General features: G+C 35.8%; 1 protein-coding gene across 4 annotated transcripts in view; it reads right to left on the bottom strand.

Annotated features, from left to right (window-relative positions):
* Positions 1–22,632, bottom strand: part of KLHL5 (kelch like family member 5) — a 50,490-nt gene that overhangs the window by 5,717 nt on the left and 22,141 nt on the right. For all 4 annotated transcript variants that reach the window (XM_054633455.2, XM_054633454.2, XM_077177608.1 and 1 more), the window contains 7 exons: positions 18,554–18,690; positions 17,571–17,767; positions 9,910–10,122; positions 4,971–5,157; positions 3,842–4,066; positions 3,378–3,540; positions 622–834 (listed from right to left, as the gene is read on the bottom strand). In XM_054633455.2, the coding sequence (XP_054489430.1) occupies positions 622–834; positions 3,378–3,540; positions 3,842–4,066; positions 4,971–5,157; positions 9,910–10,122; positions 17,571–17,767; positions 18,554–18,690 (1,335 nt within the window). The remainder of the gene's footprint in view (positions 1–621; positions 835–3,377; positions 3,541–3,841; positions 4,067–4,970; positions 5,158–9,909; positions 10,123–17,570; positions 17,768–18,553; positions 18,691–22,632) is intronic.

Raw genomic sequence — 22,632 nt, forward strand, 5'->3', positions numbered from 1 at the left:
ATACCTAAAATGCCAGTGAAGATTTAATACAGTGAATTATGAAGTATTTACTACCTTCTAAAATTATTTTATGGATCACATGTGCTACTGCAATTTGTGATACAGTCATTCATTAATCACTTTACAGAAAGATATACCAACCTAGGAATGACTGAATTACATGCCAATTTCCCAGTGTCATTAGAGCGTGCAAGAAAGAATTTGATATATAAAGATCCACCAAACCTTACTGTTAACTCCTTTGAAAGTTATTATATGAAGAGATTCAGACTTCTTGTGTGAAAGAAGAGCTGCTCCATTTTTAAAACCAATCAACTCCACATTGTTTCAGTTATCAAACATAATTCATTCAATGAGATTGTTAAAATAATCTAGATGAATTGCATTAAGAAGAATTTAAGTATTTTATTTAAATATTTTTCTTTAAATATTCTGTCCTGGTAACATTTTGAATCATAGTATGCCTACACAGCATATTTTTATATGTAAGTTTCCTCTGTTCATGCTAAAAATAACACACCTATTCTATTGGGCTCCTACTTACAGCTCTTCCCATAAATCTCCTGACAGACTAGCACAGTCAGAGTCCCATGGCAGGATATGCCTCCAGCAGGACATTACCTTTCCACACAGTCTGACAGCCTGGATGTTAAGTTGGATGCTGGAGCATCGTGGCCACCTATGGCATACAAGAACCCGTTCCAGGTGGTTACACCTACACCACCTCTTCTTTTTGACATCTGAGCACAGAGAGTCCATTTGTTTGTATGAGGATCAAAACATTCTACTGACTTAAGACAAGAACTTCCATCTCGACCACCAACTGCATAAAGCCTACAAAGTAAAACAAAAAAAAAAGAAGAAAATAAATGTTGTCTGAATAAGACAATTTCTAGTGAAACATGAAGGATTTCAAGTTTGTTAAAAAGGGAAGTTTAGAAGGGGACTTTCAACTTTCAGTAGACTGCTCTGTTGTGAAAACTCTGGCAAGATTTTGCTCCAGTCTTTTCCTATTGTAATGATCAATGCATAACAACAGTAATTTACAGAAAATGGAATATCTTACACAGCATTTATATTCCAACCTATGCCTATAACTAACAATTTCAAAACTACATATATGATTTGCAGGGTCAGAAGGACAAATTCAGTAGTGGATCATGCACCATCTCTACCCTGCCTCATCTTAGGCATTCAAGTGCTTTTCTGGACCAGGGTTTTAGTTCATGACTGACAGCACCACCTTAAATCCCTCACACCCACTAGGTAGCCCAATCTGCTTAGTCCTAAGAAAAAGGTTTCTAGCATTTGGTACGGAGGATTTCAATTATTTGCAAGGGCTGACTGAAATGAATGAAAAAAAATTGATTTAGGAGGACACAATCACAGATGAACCTTTAAAACTAATCAAATAATCAAACTTCACGAAGAGCTTATGAACAGAATTTATGAGCACTCTAGGCATAGCAACAGACATGCCCAGCACTATTATTTGTAAAAGTAGGAACACAGAAGCTATTCTAAAAAGGAAGCAATGCATCAGAAGTAAAATCCAGTGAGAAATCACTTCAAATGATTTCAGAGCCTAAGAATGGCTAGATAATCAAACAAACATTAGATACTGTAGATAATGATAGTGTGAATTTACACAATGGTTACCATGAAGCACTATTTAAGATGTCCTCAGTTTGGGTAACACTAGTGTTTGGTTTTTTAAATATACTGACCAAGGAACTTAAATACAATCATCTTATAAATATGGTTGATCTAGTCCTTCTCAGTAACAATTTTAATAAGCTTTAAAAAAAATCCATGGAAGTTTCTTTCTTCAGTAGTACAGCTTGTTTAAGGTAAGGAATATATTGAAGGTTTCTGCAAAACTCTGTTGTAGTTCCATAAAGTTCATTACTAAAATCAATCCTTTATGCAACATAACATTTATGAAGCTCCCAACTTTACCTTCCCTCAAAGCATGGAGAGAGTTTTGATCATTTATGCAGTGATTTCACATTCTGGACACGGAGAAAGCCATATTAACTTCTCTATATGAAGGTTTTTCAGTTTCAATCACTGAAACTTAACCAAGTTTTTAACAAACAGACATTACAGGAAAGTGCAGAAGTTACTGCTCCTGCATCTGAAATGCTGCATGTGTTTTAAAAAGGTCAGCTGTAGTGATCTTTTGTTGTTGCCTCCATTAAGAGTCTAGGCAATGTTCTATAGCAATGGGGAAATGTGAGGCTCTAATTCTGGTGCTTTCCATTGTATCTGGGACCCACTGCTGAATATATAGCAAGCTTAAGACCCAGCTTAGGTATCTGAGACTGCAGTTCCAAGGCAGCTAAGGCACTCTGCTTGCTAGTTGTTCAAGTTCATCCCTCCCTCCTGTAGGCAGTGAGCATTTTCACTCATTCTTGGACTTATTCCAGACCTTAGAGAACACTCTGTAGCTGTCTTTCAGCAGTACTAATTTACCAGTGACTAGGCTTCCAAAATTAAAAAAACTTGAAAAAACTTTTCTTACCTGGCAGCATTCAAGTAGCTCAAGGGAGATGAACAGATAGCACATAGACAGGAAGTGAAAGTTTGTGGACAATAGAGTGTACATATTCTGCCACAACCACAATACTACTCAGTAGCTTTTGTCTGCTGTGTCACCCTGGCAAAAGATGGCTTGCACCTCTCTCTACTCCCAAAGCAGGGGCACTTCTTTAGTAAGAATTGCATCTCTGACTGGATATGTGCATACCAAGGTGAAACTCAGCTTAATTAAGGGTGAAGCAAGAGACTGAATTTGTTAATTTAGCTTGAATTTCTAACTTTGCTTGGTTAATCATTGATTAGCCTTAGTATATTTAGTGCTGATGCAGTAAGTGCATTCATAATCAGCGGCTCCAAATCTACATTTCTATAGCTTCAAAAAAACACACTGTTTGTGGATCTGTGATTGTTAAAGTATTGAATGCAACCAGACTTACAGCAATGAACTGCTTATAAACAGAAATTAGGCCCAGCTGCACCCAGCCCCTCTGATCTCTGGGGACCAGCTGGAATGCAAGGGGGATTATTTTCTGCCAAATTTCATACTGTAATGCAGCAGGTTCTTGGTATAAGAAAGATCTTGCCATACTGAAGCAAGTCCAGCTGACTGTCACTAGGATGATGAGAGCCCTAGTACACATGACATACAGCTGTTATGCTGTGGAGAGGCTTGCTTGACCCAGCACAGTATCTCTTCTGTGAATGAAGAAACTTGGCTCTTAATGCTTATAACTGATATCTATCAAGAGAAATTATTAATAGTTATTTAAGATGGTCTTTTAATTACATTAAAATAATGAGATTTTAAATTTGAAAACAGAAACTCCTTCACATACTTTCCATTTAATATTGCTACACCAACAGTGCTCCTGGGAGTTGACATACTAGCTACGAAGTTCCACTGACGAGCCTGTGGATCCCATCTTTCTACTGTATTCAGGTAGCTCCAGCCATCATGTCCTCCTACAGCATACATGGGACCTTCCAGTACAGCTACTCCTAAAATACAGATATGAAAACAATTAAGGGGAATAAAGATCAGAAAATTAAGAGGAATAAATATCAGAATTTCTTAGTGACAGTCCAGTGTGCACCACAAAACTGAAAAGAAAAAAAAATCCTTTTGGTAGCTGATGCTACCAAATACAATCTTCAATATAATCTGAAGGAGAAAGGACATTGAATAAGCAGTTGGCATCTAAACAAAATTTCCACCCCCCTAAACTTTACTTCTGAATGGTTTTTTTGACCAGGTAACCTTTAAAAAATATGCAGGCAGCCTTTACAGAACTGTCCATACCAAGACCGTGACGATGAGTGGACATCGGTGGCATTACACTCCAAGTTTTTGATCTAGGGTTGTAGCACTCCACGGTATTCAATGTTTTCAGTCCATCTCTGCCACCAACAACAAACAATTTATCATCTAAGACTGCAACTCCAAACTGTAATCTTCGTCCATTCATGTTTGCAACTGGAGTCCACGTGTTGGTACGAAGTTCGTATTTTTCAATGCTGGTAGCTCCTGATGACAATATATGCAAGTTACATATGGAAAAAGAACAAGTTGTGAAGCACTAGGGTAGTTTTTATTTTAGTAATATGCTGATTCCCACGAGACACCATGATACCCTGCAGCATATTCTTAAGTCTGTGTAGACAAATAGTCTTTTTTGACTTCCTAAGCAATTACCTGCACCATTACAAAGGACAACTTTCTTGGTGCTTTTCAAGACAAAAACCAGGTTTTGTAACTGCTTTGCAGAATCAAGCCTTTAGAAATAGAAATATTAGGAATATAAACCAACCATGTGGAATGCAATCACATATTGAAATCAAGTGTTTTGTAATATTAGAGAAAAAAGCTGATGGTATGTGACATAAACTACCAAGAAACAGCTTTAAAACAACAAATTAAAGAAAACACTTTCTCTGTTCTCACTTTTCTAACTTACAAGATCCTTTCTAATTACCATTAAAAAGTATGGAATTTTCTATGAAAAAAAAAATCCAAGTAGTTCTGACAGAACTATTTAACAATTAGTCAAAATATTTTTGTTGTTTTGCTTTTTTTTAAGCATGTTTAGGTCACCTTTGTGTCCTTTCAGACCTCTTCTTCCATTTCCAAGTTACTGCCCCCTCAAGTAAATAAAGATTAGTTTGTATTCAATTAAACACTTCACTACTCAGTAATCAGCTATTCCTATGGTAATTTCAAATCAGAACTCTGGATACCAGAATATTTACAGCAGTCTCAAAGATATATAGACCTTTTTAACCTAATAAACAGTATACACTTTAGATGTTTCCTGTTCTGTACTGCCAAATCCTTGAATTTAAAATTTAACAGGTTGTAAAAAAATCTATCGAGCATTTCTTTTAAAAAGAACCAAAACAGCTCATCAGCTAAACATTACATAAGCCAATACCTTTTGTTGCATCCATTCCTCCAACTGCAAACAAAACGCCCACTGTAGATTTTCTAGGTTTGGTGCGAGGGCTTTGCAACATAGGTCGTCTCTCTGGTAACAGATGGTACTTCATTGCTTCCATAATGAGCTTTTGACATTCAATGTCATCCCTAAAGAGTGCGTTGTTCTCCATGTCTGCCAAAAACTGTGAAAAAGAAAGAAAATCAAACAAGCTGTATTGCTATCAACAATAAAAACATGGAAAATAAAACCATGATTACCAAGATAACGTTTTATATAAACACTTTCACTGCCCAATTTAAAAATCGCTGTATTTTCAAAATGGTCATATAAAAAAATAGGGTAGAGTGAAAATAAACTTCTAATAAACAGAACATTCACATTTTGAGCGAAACCATCAATAAATAAATATTTAAAGTTGAAGGCCATCTGATCTTAATGGATATTTCAGCTTAATGGTGCAAAGGAAGGAAACATAATCTAGAGTTCCAGTGCTGTGTAGGAACATTCAAGAAAATGGAAACAGGCTTTGGGTATGTAAGTTAGTTCAACCTCATGCTTTTATTCTCAAATTCACCCAATGCAGATGTCTGTAAAAGCCCTTTTAGCACATGCTGAATATTTTAATATATATTCTGTTCCTCACCCTGACAGTGACCTAGATCATAGTGTACCACTTAATAAAAGCCTTTGTTAAAATTTTTATATCAAGCTTGCAAGCAAATTTGGCAACTTTTAAATCTTAAATCTTAAATATGAATTAAATAAAATTCAACTAAAGACTACTAACTTTTAAAGTTCAAAGATTCTGGGGTGGTTTGTCAAATATTTTTGTGATTTGTCCATATTTATCAAACTGCAGGAAAAAATTACATTGATAGTCATAATCTACTTATTCTAAGTCTGTAAACTGGCATTTTTCTGAGCTATACAACATGGCATGAATAGCAGAAAAAATAAATGAAGTGCCCCACTGGGATTTGGACATTTGTCAGAAAAAGAGAGAGGGAAAAAAGGCAGATGCCTTTGAAAAGCCAAAATCCAAACACTTTGTGAATATTAGACATGCAAGTCCACAAACCAGAATGAGATATCTTTATTGAGCTGTTGACAGCCAACCAGTAACAGGTACAAAACTGCTGTGACATCAGTCATCAGAAGTACTAAAGGGACTTGCTGTGAAACAGATGTGCACAATACAGTTTTATATAATAAAGCTGTCTTAGGGCTGCAAAGTGGCAAATATGATAACCATGTTTCCAGAAGGGATACAAGTAAGTACAGATGGCTAAACCTGAACACCTCAGTATCAGGCAAAATAACACAAAATATGACAGAAAACATAACCATCACAGAGAGAATAAAAAACCTTCTCAAAGCCCTTCATCAGTGATTTTCAGAAAACTGAGATTTCTGCAGCATTCCTCTAAGTGGCTAAAGTTCTCACTATTTAAAATAGCAAATGAAGTGTTTTCATGTAAATTAGTAGAGGGAACTTAATCTCTTTCTTTACTTTCATACCTTCAATTATTTCTACTTTTGACCCAAACAACTGCTTGTATCACTTCACAGGGACACTCTGTGATTATAAAATAATAAACTAAAAGCTGCCTTTTAACTGCCAGTGTGCAATGCTACAGAATTGCACATGATTTAAAATATATATAAAAAAGAAATCAATTAATTCCTATTTCCTAAATCAGACACTCTTAGAGCTGCATGCATGAAAAGTAAGGCTTGAATACAACATGACCAATTCAGACTTTCAGTATATTTTTCTGATGGACAAGGAGCACATAGTATTTAAAGCAACACTATGTGTGAATGTGAGTTCTGCAACAACAAGATGCAACCTACATTTTCTACAGTTTCTAACCCACTCAACCTATAAAGAACTTCTCACAGCACAGAGTCACAATCTCTGAAAGCAACTTGATTTAATTTAAAAAGAAATGCAATCTAGTCTGCAGGCTCTTGAAACTAAAACTACTATGATTATTCCTTACTCAAAGAATTTAAAATGGGCTTACTAAGAGTACCTTTTTTTCAAATTTTATTATTTACATAGGTCCTTGTACTGAAAGCCTTTCTAACAGCATTTACAAATCACATGTTAGCATGAAATCATAGTAACTGCAAATCTGATAAGGAGAAAGGTAGTGCAGACACTCCAGTACTAGGAACTTCTGTCTAAAAGGAATCTGAGCCGTCTTGTAATTCAGAAATTTCTAATTTTTTCATCTTTTTCATTATTTATCAGAGAAGTAATATTTGCCACCTTACAGCTTAAGAGGCAGTCAAATATTCAACTTTAGGAAAAATAAATGTACAAATATTTAGGACACTGCTAGCACTAACCAGAGATGTCCACAAAGGATGCATAAAAACAACCAATAAAACTAACAATTGCTTACAATTTCTTTGCTTCCAGTGTTACAGTTCCACAGTATTTCCTGAAGATTTTTTTAAAGTGTATCTGCATCTCTGCTTGCAATGGTTTTGGTTTCAGCAAGATGTTCAACTTTCTAATTTAATTTCTTTCCAATACCTTTAACTCATCAACCATAAAACTAAAAAGCTTTTAATTATGCTATATTTGCTGTCAGATAGCCTAATGTCACATAATCATGAAGAAAAACTTGATTCTGAAAACATTAAGACTGTTTTGGGCACTTCAAATACGTTTACTCATCTACTAAATGTTTCCATATTAAAATCATTGCTCTAACACTTTAATGTGCTAAAGAAAGTAATAAATAAAAACATAACAGAAAAATATTGTTTTAGAAATATAAATATATATTTGGAGATGAGATTAAAAATTAAAGATAAAATAATAAGTAAAATATAATTTTGCTTCTGTATTTCATCTTGCAATTTTCCTAATCAGTTACTGAGTGGACATAATTGATTTCAGTACATATTTCTGGGATAAATTCTGTACTTTCAGTTTCTAAAGATGTTTCAATTACAGCCAATTAAGCAGAAGGAATACAGGAGGGATTACTTAGTTATCAATTAATTAAATGTTCAACAAAAGAATTATTTTCTCCTTGTCAATTGCCTTACTCTGAATTATTTTTCTAGAAAAAATGAATGACAAAGTCAAGACCACAACTGAGAAAATCCTGTTTTTGAATATATAATAATCAGTATGGAAATAAATACTAAAATGCTTGGTAAAGAATCTTACTATCCAGCAAGAGGACATCAGATTAGAAGAAATACACAGAATGTAGTGCATGTGATTTATTACTGTGAATTAATTGAACTCCATTTTTCTTGTCTTAATGAATTTTACTTATTATTTGGATTCCATAAAAATCCTATTTTCTTCACTTAAGAGAGAATTCTCACTAAGCAAACTGAAAGTCATAAAGCAAAATCCTTTGACTATATAGAAAATACTAAATATTACTAAAGAAGGTTCAGCAAGGAAAAATAAGAAAGGAAAAAACAAATAAAAATAATCAAACCTACTTTACAAACTTGCTATCAGGAAGTGAATCACAGAATCATGAAATAAGAGTTGGAAGGGACCCACAAAGATCATCACCTCCAACTCCCAGCACCCCACAGGACATCCCCAAGGACCACCATGTGCTTGAGAGCATTGTCCAAACACTTCTTGAACTCTGTCAGGCTTGGTGCTGTGATCACTGCCCTGGGGAGCCTGTTCCAGTGCCCAGCCACCCTCTGGGTGAAGAACCTTTTCCTGATCTGCAACCTAAATGTGCACTGATACAACTTCACACCATTCCCTCAGGTCCTGTCCCTGGGCACCACAGAGAAGAGATCAGTGTCTGCCCCTCCTCCTCCTTCCCTCCCAAGGGAATTGCAGCTGCACCGAGGTGTCCCCTCAGTGTTCTCTTCTCCAGGCTGAACAGAACAAGTGACTTCAGCCACTCCTTATACTTGAGGGCTTCCCTTCAAAGCCCTTCACCATCTTTGTTGCCCTCCTTTGGACACTTTCTAACAGTTTTAGATCCTTTTTATATTGCGGTGCCCAAAACTGCACACAATATTCAAGATGAGGCTGCCTCAGCCCACAGCAGAGCAGGGCAATCCCCTCCCTTTCCTGGCTGGGCCATGCTGTGCCTGATGCCCCCCAGGACAGGGTTGTCCCTCCTGCCTGCCAGGGCACTGCTGGCTCATGTTCAACTTTCTGTTGACCAGGACCCCCAGATCCCTTTCCATGGCACTGCTTTCCAGCATCTCATTCCCCAGTCTGTCTGTACATCCAGGGTTGCCCCATGCAATTTGCAGAGTCTGGCTCTTTCCCTTGTTAAACTTTGTACAGTTGGTGACTGCCCAGTCCTCTGATCTGTGGAGGTCACTCTGCAGGGCCTCCCTGCCTTTGAGACTAACAAGAGTAGCCATTCCTAGGGGAGTAGGAAAACTGTAATTCCCAACTATTTAAACAAACTGAGCCCAAACCTTCCTCTACATTTTCTGTTAATCTTCTCCAAGAAGGAGAAAAAGTATTGACTGGGAAGAACAAGAAGTATGCAGTGATGGCCTATCAAGAGTTAACAGAAGAAAAATCACTCCAAACAATTAATTCAAATTGCATTTCCTAGCTATTTCTACATGAAGGAAATGTAATGAGCCAAATAAACTGTGCAAGTTCCATATAGAAGAAATTTTAAAAGGACACGGCCTCTAGTAAGATATCTTTGATGAACATTTTTATAGGCAAGAAAAGCAACTTTTTCTGGAATCTCCCCCCCCCTTTTTGTGTCCTAGAATCAGAATATGCTGCGGTTTACAGAGACACAAACTATCATGCCTATACAAGATGCTAAGTTCTTACACGCAGCTCTAAGAATCCAGATCACTATAAATTTTATGATTTGTCATTATCAATATAATTATACTGTAGACATTATACCCATTGTAACCATGGTATAAACTAGAGAGGAACTGAACAATTTACTTGTGGAGCAAGCAGAGGCAGTCTAATGTAAGCCAGGAGTTTACTGAGATCTTTCCTTCTCTGTTCCAAATCGTGTCGAACCCACGTAAGTAGTGCATTCAGTATAGTTTCTTCATTAGGAATATTCATGTCATCACTTGCTAAAAGCTTAGCAATTTCAGTGGCTGGCAATAACAGAAATTCCTGATTTCTAATTACTTCCATGAAGTTTTCCTGAAAAAGAAAAGTATTTTAATAGAGGCAGCATCATACTTTGAAGACATTTTATGGAACACCAGCTGTAACCTCCCCTCTTTTCCCTCCCTTCACGTCATCTCTCAGTTGTCCCACTGGAGTACTGATTGGAAGGAAGACCAAAAAAAAAGTTTAAGTACTGAATTATTTTCAACCCTGATCATTTCCCCGACTCAATCATTTAGTCCCACAGTCAGATGTGCTGAAACAAATGAGGAAAGTGTACAGACAGACAGAGAAATAAGCCATAGGTTGTGGGTGCTAATATCTTGACACTGCAAAGTGAAGAAATGCTTTCTGCAGTACAGTTAAAAAGATGCAGTTTGTTCCTGTGGTCAAGCAAAGAGCACAACATGCTACAACAACTGGGCACATGTAACTGTTTTCATAACTGCTAGATGAAAATGTGGCAGTAAGTTTTCAGAGAAAATAAACAACACTAACAATTTTATTGTTGATTTAAAATGGATTATTTTAAGTTTATTTTGCTATTTCATAGGTTTTATACAATTGATCTGATTTGACTGGGGAGCAAAACATACAAAGAATCCACAATATTACACATGCCTTGCTACACTAACAATATTTATTCTGATAGGATTCAATCTTCTAACTTTCATCCTGTCATTTTCAGCAACAAATCCTTACTTCAAAATAAGAAATTCATAATATGTAACACATCCTATGCTGATATCTGATTACTTCATAATATGAGGATTTGCAGCATATTCTGTGAGGATTCTGATCAGTTTAGGCTGGAATAGCAGAAGTGTTAACACACAATCAGCACCATTACAGTGAAAAACCTGGATGTAACAGAAAAGGGTGATATTATTTCTATCCTCTCTCGCCATATACCTTTCTTTACAAGGCAGCAAAGCAAAGCAAGCAAGTAAAATCACAACATATTCTTGTATTTTATTTTATCTCAGACTGCAGCTAAATTCACACAAAACTGAGAGTAGCTTCATGATGATAACAAAATTACAATCAATTTATTAAATGCACTGTGGATTGCTAGATAGCCAGCTAATGGGGTGCTGGTTTTGGTCTGCCATCACATGCACCTCTGAAACACCTGGAGAACAAAATGTGTTAAATCCACAAACACAGAAGTCTAAGTGGGCCTAATATGAAAATCGGCCTTAGTGCCTTGTTTAGTGATTTAAAAAGAAAGAATTGCATGCTAATAAAAAAACCTGTAGATTAGAAGCACATCTTGGAAAGAAAAAAGGATTTTTAGGTCAAAAAAGGGGAGAATATCACAAGAAGAAGCAAGAGATGCACTGCAAAACAGGTCTGAATTTAGTATTTAAAATGGCAACCAAAACAATAGTACAGTTTGGCATTATATATGCAATGGGAATCATGACAACAAAGCAAGAAGGTTGATACTTCTCTTTTATTGCTTGGCCTAATGCTTTCAAAGATATACCTCAGTACTCCAAAGATACTGACTAATAAAAAAAGCTGAGCTAAGAGGAAAAAACTAATTAGGTGGAAATAGTCCATCTTACATGAAAGCCAGATGTACATAAAACCAATACAAGATTTATAAGGGGAAAGATCAAAGTTACTCCATGCCATGGGTAATTCTGGAAATCAGGAAAATAACTCAAAATGTTATAGGTGTGCATAATTCTACTTGTGGATAGAATTTGGAAAGAAAACTTTCAAAATATTTAATATCTGAAAAGCTTTCCTACAACAAAGGTCCAATTGTCTACATAAAAAAGTGCTTCCAAGTGAGAGCTATAGTAGATTAGAAGGGAGATTGAGTTGTCTTTTCCTCTTTAATTCATTTAACTATTTGTATTATGAAATAAAAGTAAAATTGAACAAATATATGAATTAAAATCAGTGAAAAGAACTGTCCCAATATTCAGAAGCACTACACATGCATTGTTATTTATTTCACTCTGATATTAAATGCCTGGCAGTAAAGTTGAATCTGAGAAGTCATCAAAATTATTTCCACAGTTTAAACACACAGTTCACAGGAATTCATATTCGACTGAGTTCATTTGTTTCCACTGGCTGCTTTTTTTTTGGTTCTTTTTCCTAGAGAGTATGCAAGCTGGAGCTATGCTTTTAGTTTTGCTGAATGAACAAGCAGTGAGCTCTGATGGAGAGAAACACTTACTGCCTTAAACTTTCCAAATTGTCTATCCAGATCACAGGAAGAGGAAGGGGAAAGCACTTGCATGAAAAGTTCTTTTGTCTCTGGAGGTAACAACAAGCTGATCTTTCGTAAGTCAATCAGGGATCCTCTTTGAAAAGCTTTTTTCCAACTGGATTTCATCACTTCAACAGCTCTTATGTGTAAAAAGCCTGATTTTCCTTCTTGTTGCTTGCAGACCATTGCTTTCTGATGAGAACAAGTTCAGTTTCCTCTTGCTTCCATTCTATTTTTAAAGCAGAGACTCCTTTTGAGCAGAGTATCAAAGCATTCCACTGGGAATACAGGCACTCTTTGTCCTATGTCTGTTTTTTTTTATAACCAGAATTGAAAATTCCTCTTCCTTTACAGACAGAGATTCTGAAGACAAAAAGAAGGAGCCAGTGTATCTCCTAGCATTCTTAACCTCCTCATTAGCCTTTTCTTTCCTTCTTCTTATGGGAACTCTCTGTGGAAGAACAGGATATTTCAGAGAACAAATGATCTGCAGTTTCAATCCCTTGCTTTCTGGTCCTGAAAGTAAAGAGAATTTCCCAACCCCAAAATTAGCTCCTCAAAGAACTTGGAAACTTTATCAAATAAGTAGCCTGAGGCTTATGTATTATCCAAGACAGGGACATGCAGTCCTCATGCTCAATGTTGGGTACTGCTTATTCACATAATCTCAAATTCACTCTTCAGCAACTGCAGAGTGATTAATGCTGATACTCTTAACCACAGATCTGCCTCGGACTTGGTACAGAACAAAAAAATATTAGGAGCACATAAAAATAAGATGCCATGATGTGTATCTCTAAATGATACTTAATCCCTACAGTGGGATGCAGTGAGGTGGTTAGTCTCCCTGCACACTGTGTCAGAAGGATGAAAACCTTGGAGAGCATCAGACTCCTGCAGCTTGAGAGGGACTGAGGCTGCCCAACAGGCAGCTCTAACCATGGGGCTCTGCTTAAACTCTGAACATGGGCAACCAAAAAGCAAGAGGTGTTTGACTCACAGGATCTGAAGGAGAGCAATCAGGAAATGTTATTTTGTCTGCTGACTGCTTCAGTCCACTGGTCAACTAAGTATGACTTCACTAAGAACTGAGCTATCTGACTTCCTGGTAAACTATTAATAGTCAAACAGCTGTCAGATACCACCTTCTTTACTTTTACTCAGATTTGACTGATATGCTAAACAATCAACCAACTGAATACTTGCACTGTGTGCAGGGGCAGTACAGATATTTTAGCTTGACTCCTTGTTGCACTGTTTCTGGATTCCAAAACAGGCTGAGCAGCATGCAGAAACCTTTTCAGTCTTGACAAGGCAGTACTGATCTGTTGTGCTAGGCAGGACTGAGGGAACTTGAAAGACAAAGATATCTTGGGTTTTCACAGGTGAAAAGGAAGTGAATGAGTATTTTCCAAGTCAGATGATTACTGAGCAGGATATTCTGGACTGCAATTTCAGGTGCAAAAATGTAAAATCCTTGTTTTAGGCACTATCGCAAACTTTGGTTCTGGCCCTTTGTGGACAGAAATAATTTAAATTTCTCTTTTCTTCTCTTCATGCTCCCCATTAACAAAAGAAAAACCTATCCAGACTGTTGCAAGAAAAAAGGACACATTATCTCTCTTTAATTCTTTCTTCCAAATCATAACTCAATGATTTTTTGTTACCCAACTACTGCCTTACAGGAGAAAGCAGGTCTAAGTGTGCCACACCTTTTCTTCTGCAAAACTGCCTAGGTTTCTCTGCTTGGACCCAATCTATTACTCTGTTCTTTTAAGTTTTTCTTTTTATACATCCACTGGCTTCCTCAGAAATCACACAAATTCCAAAACTAACTTTATCTGAATCTTGTAATACTATCACTGCTCACATACTTTCTAAAGTATTCTGATGAAAATCTTTCTAAAGAATTCTGATGAAAAACAAAATTACTTTTCACTCTGCTTTAAGCATGCATAACGGATCAATAATGATTAGACAGGCACTCAGGCACCATCACAAAAGGTTTTGAATGTCTGCTCTTTCTTTTTTAGTTGTAAATCAGAAAGTTAAAATCTGGCTACTGAAGAAGCTACTGACACTTACCTAAGAATACCTCACTAGTCACCACAGATATTTCATGTTCTGGAAATAACACAGGCTAGCTTTTCCTCATCTCGAAGTATTAACTTCCCTTTTGCTTACTTTTTGTGGAAAAGGATCTATTGGTTTTCATTCAAGGTACACTATCAGCTGTTTCAAACAAACTTGATGTCAAAAAGGGGTGTTTGCTCTGACTCTGAAGACAGCAATAAAAATGCACAGGAGGCATTTTGTGCAAAAATGCCATTACAAATTCATTAAAGCAAGCAGATACAATACTAGCCAGTCCAATAAAATTCCTAAAGTTATAACTGTATGCCCCAAATACTAAATATAAACCACAGCAAAACAGGACAACCTTTGCTCAAAAGATACCTTTACTCGGACACATTTTATGATTCTATCAACTCTATTTTAGAACTGTGATGTGTAAAAATCAGAGTTGCTCTTTATACAGCATTAAATCCACTATGAATTGCTTCAGTTCATGTTTCATTTCGTGTATATTGAGGATTTTTCAAGCTTAAGTTTGTAATGCCAATAATCGACCAGTTTTGATAAACTGTTCCCTTCTGTCAAAACAATTCATCAACTGTCAACACAGTAAGCAATAAAGTAATGCAATACTTCAGTCCTTTTAGCATGATATATATCTGTAATAGGAATAAGTGCAACATTCAAATCCTTCTTCGTTTTTTTTTAAATCACTGATCCTTTCCAATGACTAATGTACTTTACTCAGACAGAAGAACCCTATTAACAAAGGCAGACCTAATGGGATAACTCACTGATTCATCCTCCAGTTTAAACAAATGCTCATTTCACCTGAATTTCAAACTTCATGTAAAAAGGTATTTTAATGAAGCAGGTAAGATGATTATAAACTTATTACATGTGTAACAAAAAGCTTCAAAGCAGAGAAGTTGTTTTACTTGTAAAAATATTAAATGGCAATCAGGCTTTCTTTTCTGTCAAAGAAAAACTCATAGAAAATAACACGTGTAAATTAAAATTTAAGTATTTTATATTATTCAGTAACTTCTACTACAAGTATTTTAAAAGAACCAGAACTATAAACTGTACTCAATATAGTCCCACACTGTTCTATGCAGCCCAATGCAGCATAAAAATAATTCCCTCTTTTAAGAAAGAGAATTTTGCCAGCTACTACAGGTGTACTTAACCCTTACATTCTAATACTTCTTAATGGAAAGAGCATCAAGCACCTAGCACTTACTAGTGTTGAACATTTTATTTTTTCAAACAGCTTTTAAACAAATGAAATTACTTGGGGATTTATTTTAATTGAAGATTCAATTGGACTAGACATTTCTATGCAGTTTCCATAGCAACAGTCATTTCAAAATAAAGAAGCTTTTTCTCTATTACTCATTATTACTAAAATTCAATTTAATGTCTCTGTTGGACCTAAACAACATTAAAAGAGGCCTTGGGAAAAATTCATCTAGCACAACTAATTAGTTTTGAAAATGGCTTTTTAAAATCCACCTAATTTGAATTTCGTTCACATCAAAGCCTTAAAAGCAACAATTTTGCCACTGAAGTAAACAACAGCCAAAAGGCACAGAACTATTTTCCTCTGGTCTGAAAGAAAGATATGCTGCAGAAGAATGGCTTTTAGAAAGTTCACAGCCCTATTTTCCCTAAGTCATGAATTGCCAGTCAGAATACTAAGACTGGAATGCCAACAATCCCTTTTAAGGATGCATTAGTCTAATAATTCTTACTATTCTGATTTTGGCAGTTCACTTAAAACGGACATGACAATTGCCCAGACCAAAATACATACTTATTCTGAAAAAGAACAAGTAGATCAGAGGAGGGAGTTTCTCTTTTCACATATTTTTTCTATCACTGGTCTCATTCAACATAAATTCTAATACTCCTCAAAGGCATAAGCCACATTTATTTTACTGTTTCACTGCACATTCTACCTAACAGCAGACTCCTTATTTTTGTTTTTGCAATAATGAAGACCAAGAATAGAAACATGTAAGTTACAATCTGCACCTTATTTATTGATCTGCCTCAGTAAATTTGTGTGTCCATGATATTAAATATCTGAGAGATCCATTCACTGCAGAGGAATATTGTCTTGTATATGGAAAAAAAAAAAGCTATTTTAAACTGTTATACATAGTAAACTAAATTAATTTAAACCAATAAGTAATTTTTTTTTAAATTATTTCAAACCCGCAAAACCTAAGGCAGCAAGAGGAAGAGCCATGGATTTCTAATACTAATTACAAGACATAAATTACAACTCTTGGATCTAAGCCAATAACTTAATGGCAGGTAATGCCATGACACATAAGCAAATGACTATCCTTATTCCCACATCTCTTATGCAGCATCTACATGCCCTCATTCAAATCCCAAGAGCTTATTTAGGCAAAATTTCATCAACAATTGAGCAAAATGCCTCACAAAACTGCAAAGAGCAGATGAACTGACTTGCTTCAGACATAGTTCTTCTGCCTTCTTCTGATAACTTTACTAAAATACACTTGTGAGAAGAAAAAAAAGAACATTTTGTATTAAAATAAAAGTATGACTGTTAAACAGATGAAGTTTACTTAAGCTGGTAGGTCTGAATTTCTATAAGTTAACTGAAAAATATAATTGTACAAGTTTGTATTTAGTCACATATTACCTAGCCTAGGATTAAATTCTTTGATGCCTGACATCCCGTTGCTAAATTATTAAGGATGATGCAGAATCTATATTGCTGAATGCTCACATTCATACCCCAAATATATCTTGGAACCTGATTACTCCAGTTCATTACAAAAAAGGAACTCTACACTTCCATTTAGTAATGTGCAATTTTGGAATAGATGATGGCAGCTTCCCCACTGTGAAGTCTGTAGTTTTTGACTGTCAGAAAGAAGAACAGGCTTTTGAAATATGTTATTAAATGCATACCCCACAATTCCATTTCTGTTACAGAGCATTTATGCTTGTGTGTTTCCTTCCAACGCTAAACCAGCAACTTTGCAGATATTTTGTCATTTTTCATCATGGGAACATATTCTTGTTTGAAAACTATGAAGGTTTTCTGGTGGAAAAACATTAGTACTATATTTAGGAAAACATTCTGTATTTTCCTTGCTAAATAAAGCAGATGATAGTTCATGTAACAGCATACCATAGTGTAATTGTGAGCCACCTTGTGCAAGTCAGTGCAACCCTGGGCATCAGCAAAGGATCGGATTCCAAGGCAATTGGATGGGTGAAGCTGCTTCATGAGGAATTTACAGCATGCTTCTACAACCTGAGAGAGCTGAAGAAGGCAAGCTGTAGACAACAGGCACTCAATGTTATCTTCTTTTAATTCAAGGCGACCTAGTAACATCAAAAAGAAAATCACATTAATTTGTTCTTATAATCTTACAAATGCCTTAAAACCCCAAGGCAATAGAATTATTTACAGATTATATGACAGAATAGAAGCCTTAGTAAACATCACCCTCAGCATTAGATAACTAATAGTTTTCAAAATTAGTATCTATAATGATGTAAGGAAAGGGAATCCTAATGAGATTCCTTTTTTTGTCAGTCATGATACATTTAATAGATTCACATAATTTGTTAACTAATTCAATGTAGTATTACCAGAGAAACTTTAACCTATCAGGTTGTCTTAGGTAACAGCAATGAGACCTAATTGCTGTCTACAGCTTTCTCACCAGGGAAGGGGAGGGGAAGGCACTGATCCCTTCTCTCTGCTGACTGGTGACAGGACCAGAGGGAATGGCCTGAAGGGGGTTAGGAAAAGGTTCCTTTTCCATTAGGAAAAGGTTCTTCCCCCAGAGGGTGGCTGGGCACTGGAACAGGCTCCCCAGGAAGCAGTCACAGCACCAAGCCTGACAGAGCTCGAGAAGCATTTGGAAAACACTCTGGGACACATGGTGTGATTGTTGGGGTGCTCTGAGCAGGGTCAGGAGTTAGACTTTGAGAATCCTTATAGGTTGCTTCCAACTCAGGATATTCTATGATTTATTTTTATTTATTTATAAGAATTTAAATAATGTGAATAATTTGTAAAGAGCATTTGAAATCTAGTAATGGAATACAATGCTCACATGAGGACAATTCATTAGATGAAATTCCCATTTTCACTTCAATTACCTGTATATGCATATTGAACCAGAGCCCACAATGCCTTTGGCTCCACACCTTCCATCTTGATTTCTTCCTGTCTTGCTTCCCTTACATCATTAGTGAACATTGCTGCAAAGTAGTCCGAAACAGAGGAGAGAACCAATCTGAGTACGACATGCAGCACAAAAGGAGAGAAACAGAAGAAAAGAAAAAAACCTTAGTCAACCTGATGTTTGTTAATTTATGATTCATTACTTTGCCCTTTGAAGAAACACTGCAGTGAGAAAAACATTTAAAAATTGACAAAGTGCTCCATGCTCTAGTTTCTCTCTATGAATAATGAAGTACTGATACTAAACCTACAGTTGCTACTGATCTAAACTAATTACCCTTTCAAAGCAATGACTTTTAATAGCCAACACAAACATAAACACCCCCAAATTCACATAAATTGGAATATATATTATTAAAATAAAACTGAATTGATTTTCATTTAGATTATGTTAGATACATTTTTAAATGTGAAAGAATGACTTACCAGTCCTTTTCAAAGTGACTAAAATGCTTTTACTCTTGCTGCACACATATACATTCAATTACTACTACTGATAACAAAACTTGTCACAGTGAACATGGAGATGATACAGAGTAATCTCTTTTTTGAGTATCTATTTAGCCTTTCTTGATAATCCTGACTATTTTACTGTGTAAGTAAATGTTAGTGCACAACGGACATTTCTTTGGATTATTGAGAGTAAATCACTCTTTACAAATAATAATGTCACTCTGAAAAATGTGAAAGAATTTCCATGTGTTCAGAGACTGGGATAAAAGAGAAAATTATATGAGGCAGGAATATGAAACCAACCATAACTATTCAGGAGGAATAAGAGACTTCCAGGAATGGCCTTGTGGCTTAGATCAATTTTTGTGCTGTAGCAGTTCACTGTTGCCTTGCCCACAGAGATTTCAATATGAATACATGTGGTATATGTATGGATCTATACAAAGAGCAAGCCCAAGAACCCAGCCTACTGCAAATACATTAAACAGTCCCTATGCATACATTCAATTAATCTAATACTTCAGGCAGTTTATGCTGTGCTGAATCATTATACTGGTGTGTTAAAATGGCAGAGGTCAGGAACCACAAAATAGAGCAAAACTAAATGAAAAGGTGAGCACCAGTGCTTAGGGGAGAATTTACAGGTACATATACAAAGTAATGAAATACAAGGAGCAGTCTCTTAGTTAATTAACTGCAAAGTAATAAAATTTCGTTTAATTAATCTCACAATATATTTTTCTTGTGAACTTTCTGATCATTGACCATTTGGTCAGGCTTACAGAAAAGAAAAGGTAATTTTTTTTTTTCTAGCTGCTGAGGCAACAAAGTAGAGTTACAATTGCATGGGGAAAAGATTAATTTTATTTTAACACCTTGTATGATTGAAGTTTTGTCAAAAAAACCGCAAAGTTCTGTTCTTTTAAAGAAAAATTAAATTCTGTTAACGAAATATGAGAATTATTCTGTAGCTGACTAGCTAAAAAAGTCAGAACTTTCTGCCAAGCTATGGCCCGGGCATCACTTCTAGGCATTTTAACCTCATGTTTAATGAAATCTGCATTTAAATGAAAATACTGCCTCTCAGAGATCTATAGAAGTGGAGTAAATTAGAGAGTACATTCATGAAAGTATCAAGGGAGAATTTCTGCAACTGCTTTTGATGCTAGAATGAGATGACAAGACCAGATTTCTATGTACAAAATAGGGGTTCTCACTGGAAAGGAAAGTGGTTTGAATAACCCAATTATCCCTGCAGGTCCAATTCAGAATTTAAAAAGGCAAAACAACCAACTTAACATATTCACATCTGACTGTTCTGACTTGGAACTTCTGCACAGAACAGAGCTTGAAAAAGACAGGTCTTCTGCAATGGGAAATGGAATTTAATACTTAGTCATATCACTGTTTGGGGGTTGCTTTTTTCTTTTCTTTCTTCCCCCAGCAGTGCAACTGGACTAGGTAGCTGCACTATTATTCAGAACACTGGACTGTACACATTTTAGAAACAACTGCTGAAGAAACATCAAAAAATAACACGAGGGACCCAATGCCTTCTATCAGAGGTTTGATATCAGCAAATTTCTCCCTGTAATTTCCAGACTCAAGAGTCATCCAAAGGAAATTAACACAAATGAAATCCATTTACTATTTTTGCAAACGTGTTCAGATCCATGAGGAGGTATACATGCCTCACAGTGGTAAGTGCTTTCCAGAGGGTGACTTGCACATGCTGACAGAGGATGTGAAGCCCAGAAGTAGTTTAATACAGGTAATTTGAAAAAGCACAAATTATACTGAGAGCAGTTTTGCAGTGATTTCACAATGAAAAGCCTTAGAAGAGGTATGTACACTTAACTCTTAATTCGACTAATTTAGAAAAAAAAGTTTTTTCAAAGAAAGAAATGGGATTAAAATATACAATGCCAATGCATCAAGGTGACACTGAGCTAGGATAGAAGAAAACAAAGGCAGACTTTCAGCCAACTGGCCTTTTCTTTTTCCCACTAGTCAATAAAAATCAATTAATGCTATACACATGTGATTTGATATTCACTTGTCACTAAATACTGACAAAATCCAAAATCCAAATTAGAACGATCTACCATGACGGCTTAATATGTTTTGAAGAATTTTCCACTGAGAGCCAGTAAAACATGTGGCACACTTTAAAACCTGTACTTGTTGGAACTGCCACAAACTGCACCATCTTGATAGTTTTCTAGGTCACCAAAGCAATTACTATGTAAAATGATGACAGCTACCACACCTGGCAATTTACAGGTTTAGTATCTCCAAACCCGTCTCAGCTGACAGAGTGCTGCTTAAGATCTGAAAGATAAAAGGGACTCTTCCTAGGCAGCTCCTTGTTTGTGGCTGTGTAAGAGCTGAAAACTGTCCTTGGAAACTCACTGTCAGCATTCACTGAAGCTGTAAGGTGATACTGAAGAGTTCAGGCTCTTTCAAACAAGCTTCCTAAACCCTAGAGTACACAAGGTTCCATTTGCCTTCTTTTCTTAAGTCCCATCTCTTTTCTATTTCCATCTTTCAGTGTCAACAGAAAGACACACAATGGCTCTGCCCACACTGCTGATTAAAGGATGTGGCAGGCTTTAAATGCCCTCTGGGCAGCAATTTACACACATTTCCCTTTTCTTACATGAATGTTCTAATCAGTGGGTTATTACTAAACAAAACAAGCTTTTAGTCTGGATATAACAGTTAGCTGAATGTAATAAATACAAACATAATAAACGGCAGACATCTGAATTTGCAGTGGACACAAAATAAACATGAAAAACTATGAAAAACTTAATTAAATAAATTAAATCAAAGTATCCATAATTTCTTTATGGAACTGCAAGCTGAAGGGGTGGGAATATAATACATTTCTTCCTACTGGAGAATGGTCCCCTTTTCATACTTGCTTTTTGACCTTATAAATAAGATTTTAGCTATAATTTCAGCACAGAAAAAGAAGATAAACACTTTTGGAACAATAGAGAATATTCAGAAAAATCACGACTACATGTGATGCTTTTATTTGTAGTAGACTCATAGCCTGAATTCTTCAGAGATACAAAACCTCTCAGAAGTTCAGTAATGCATTACCTGTGATTATTACCAAGGCAGACACTAAACTCATGTCTCTTTTCTCTAAAAACATACATAATGGACCTCAGAACACTCAATAAAAAGTAGAAATTGATAATTTAAAAATACAGGAATTATTAAAAATACCAAATTCAAAACTAAAAATCTGAATACTCCTCTCTGTGAGTGTGATTAATATTAATAATGAAGAATGTTCTTTCTTACCAGCTCTATGTGATCACATACTATGAAAAACTCTTATCTTTCTTATGGAAAAATAAAGGAAAACAAAGTTGTCCATTGTAAATGAAGTTTCTGTTTTCTTACTCATCTTAGAATGCCAAGCCATTAAACTAAGATGTATTTAATACATATTCTGTTGCTTATTAAGTTTCAAGACAAAATAATCACTGGTTTTCTGAAATGCACTGACTGATCCACCCTGCAG

This window comes from Agelaius phoeniceus, chromosome 4 (assembly GCF_051311805.1).
Source record: "Agelaius phoeniceus isolate bAgePho1 chromosome 4, bAgePho1.hap1, whole genome shotgun sequence".
Classification (NCBI taxonomy): Eukaryota; Metazoa; Chordata; class Aves; order Passeriformes; family Icteridae; genus Agelaius; species Agelaius phoeniceus.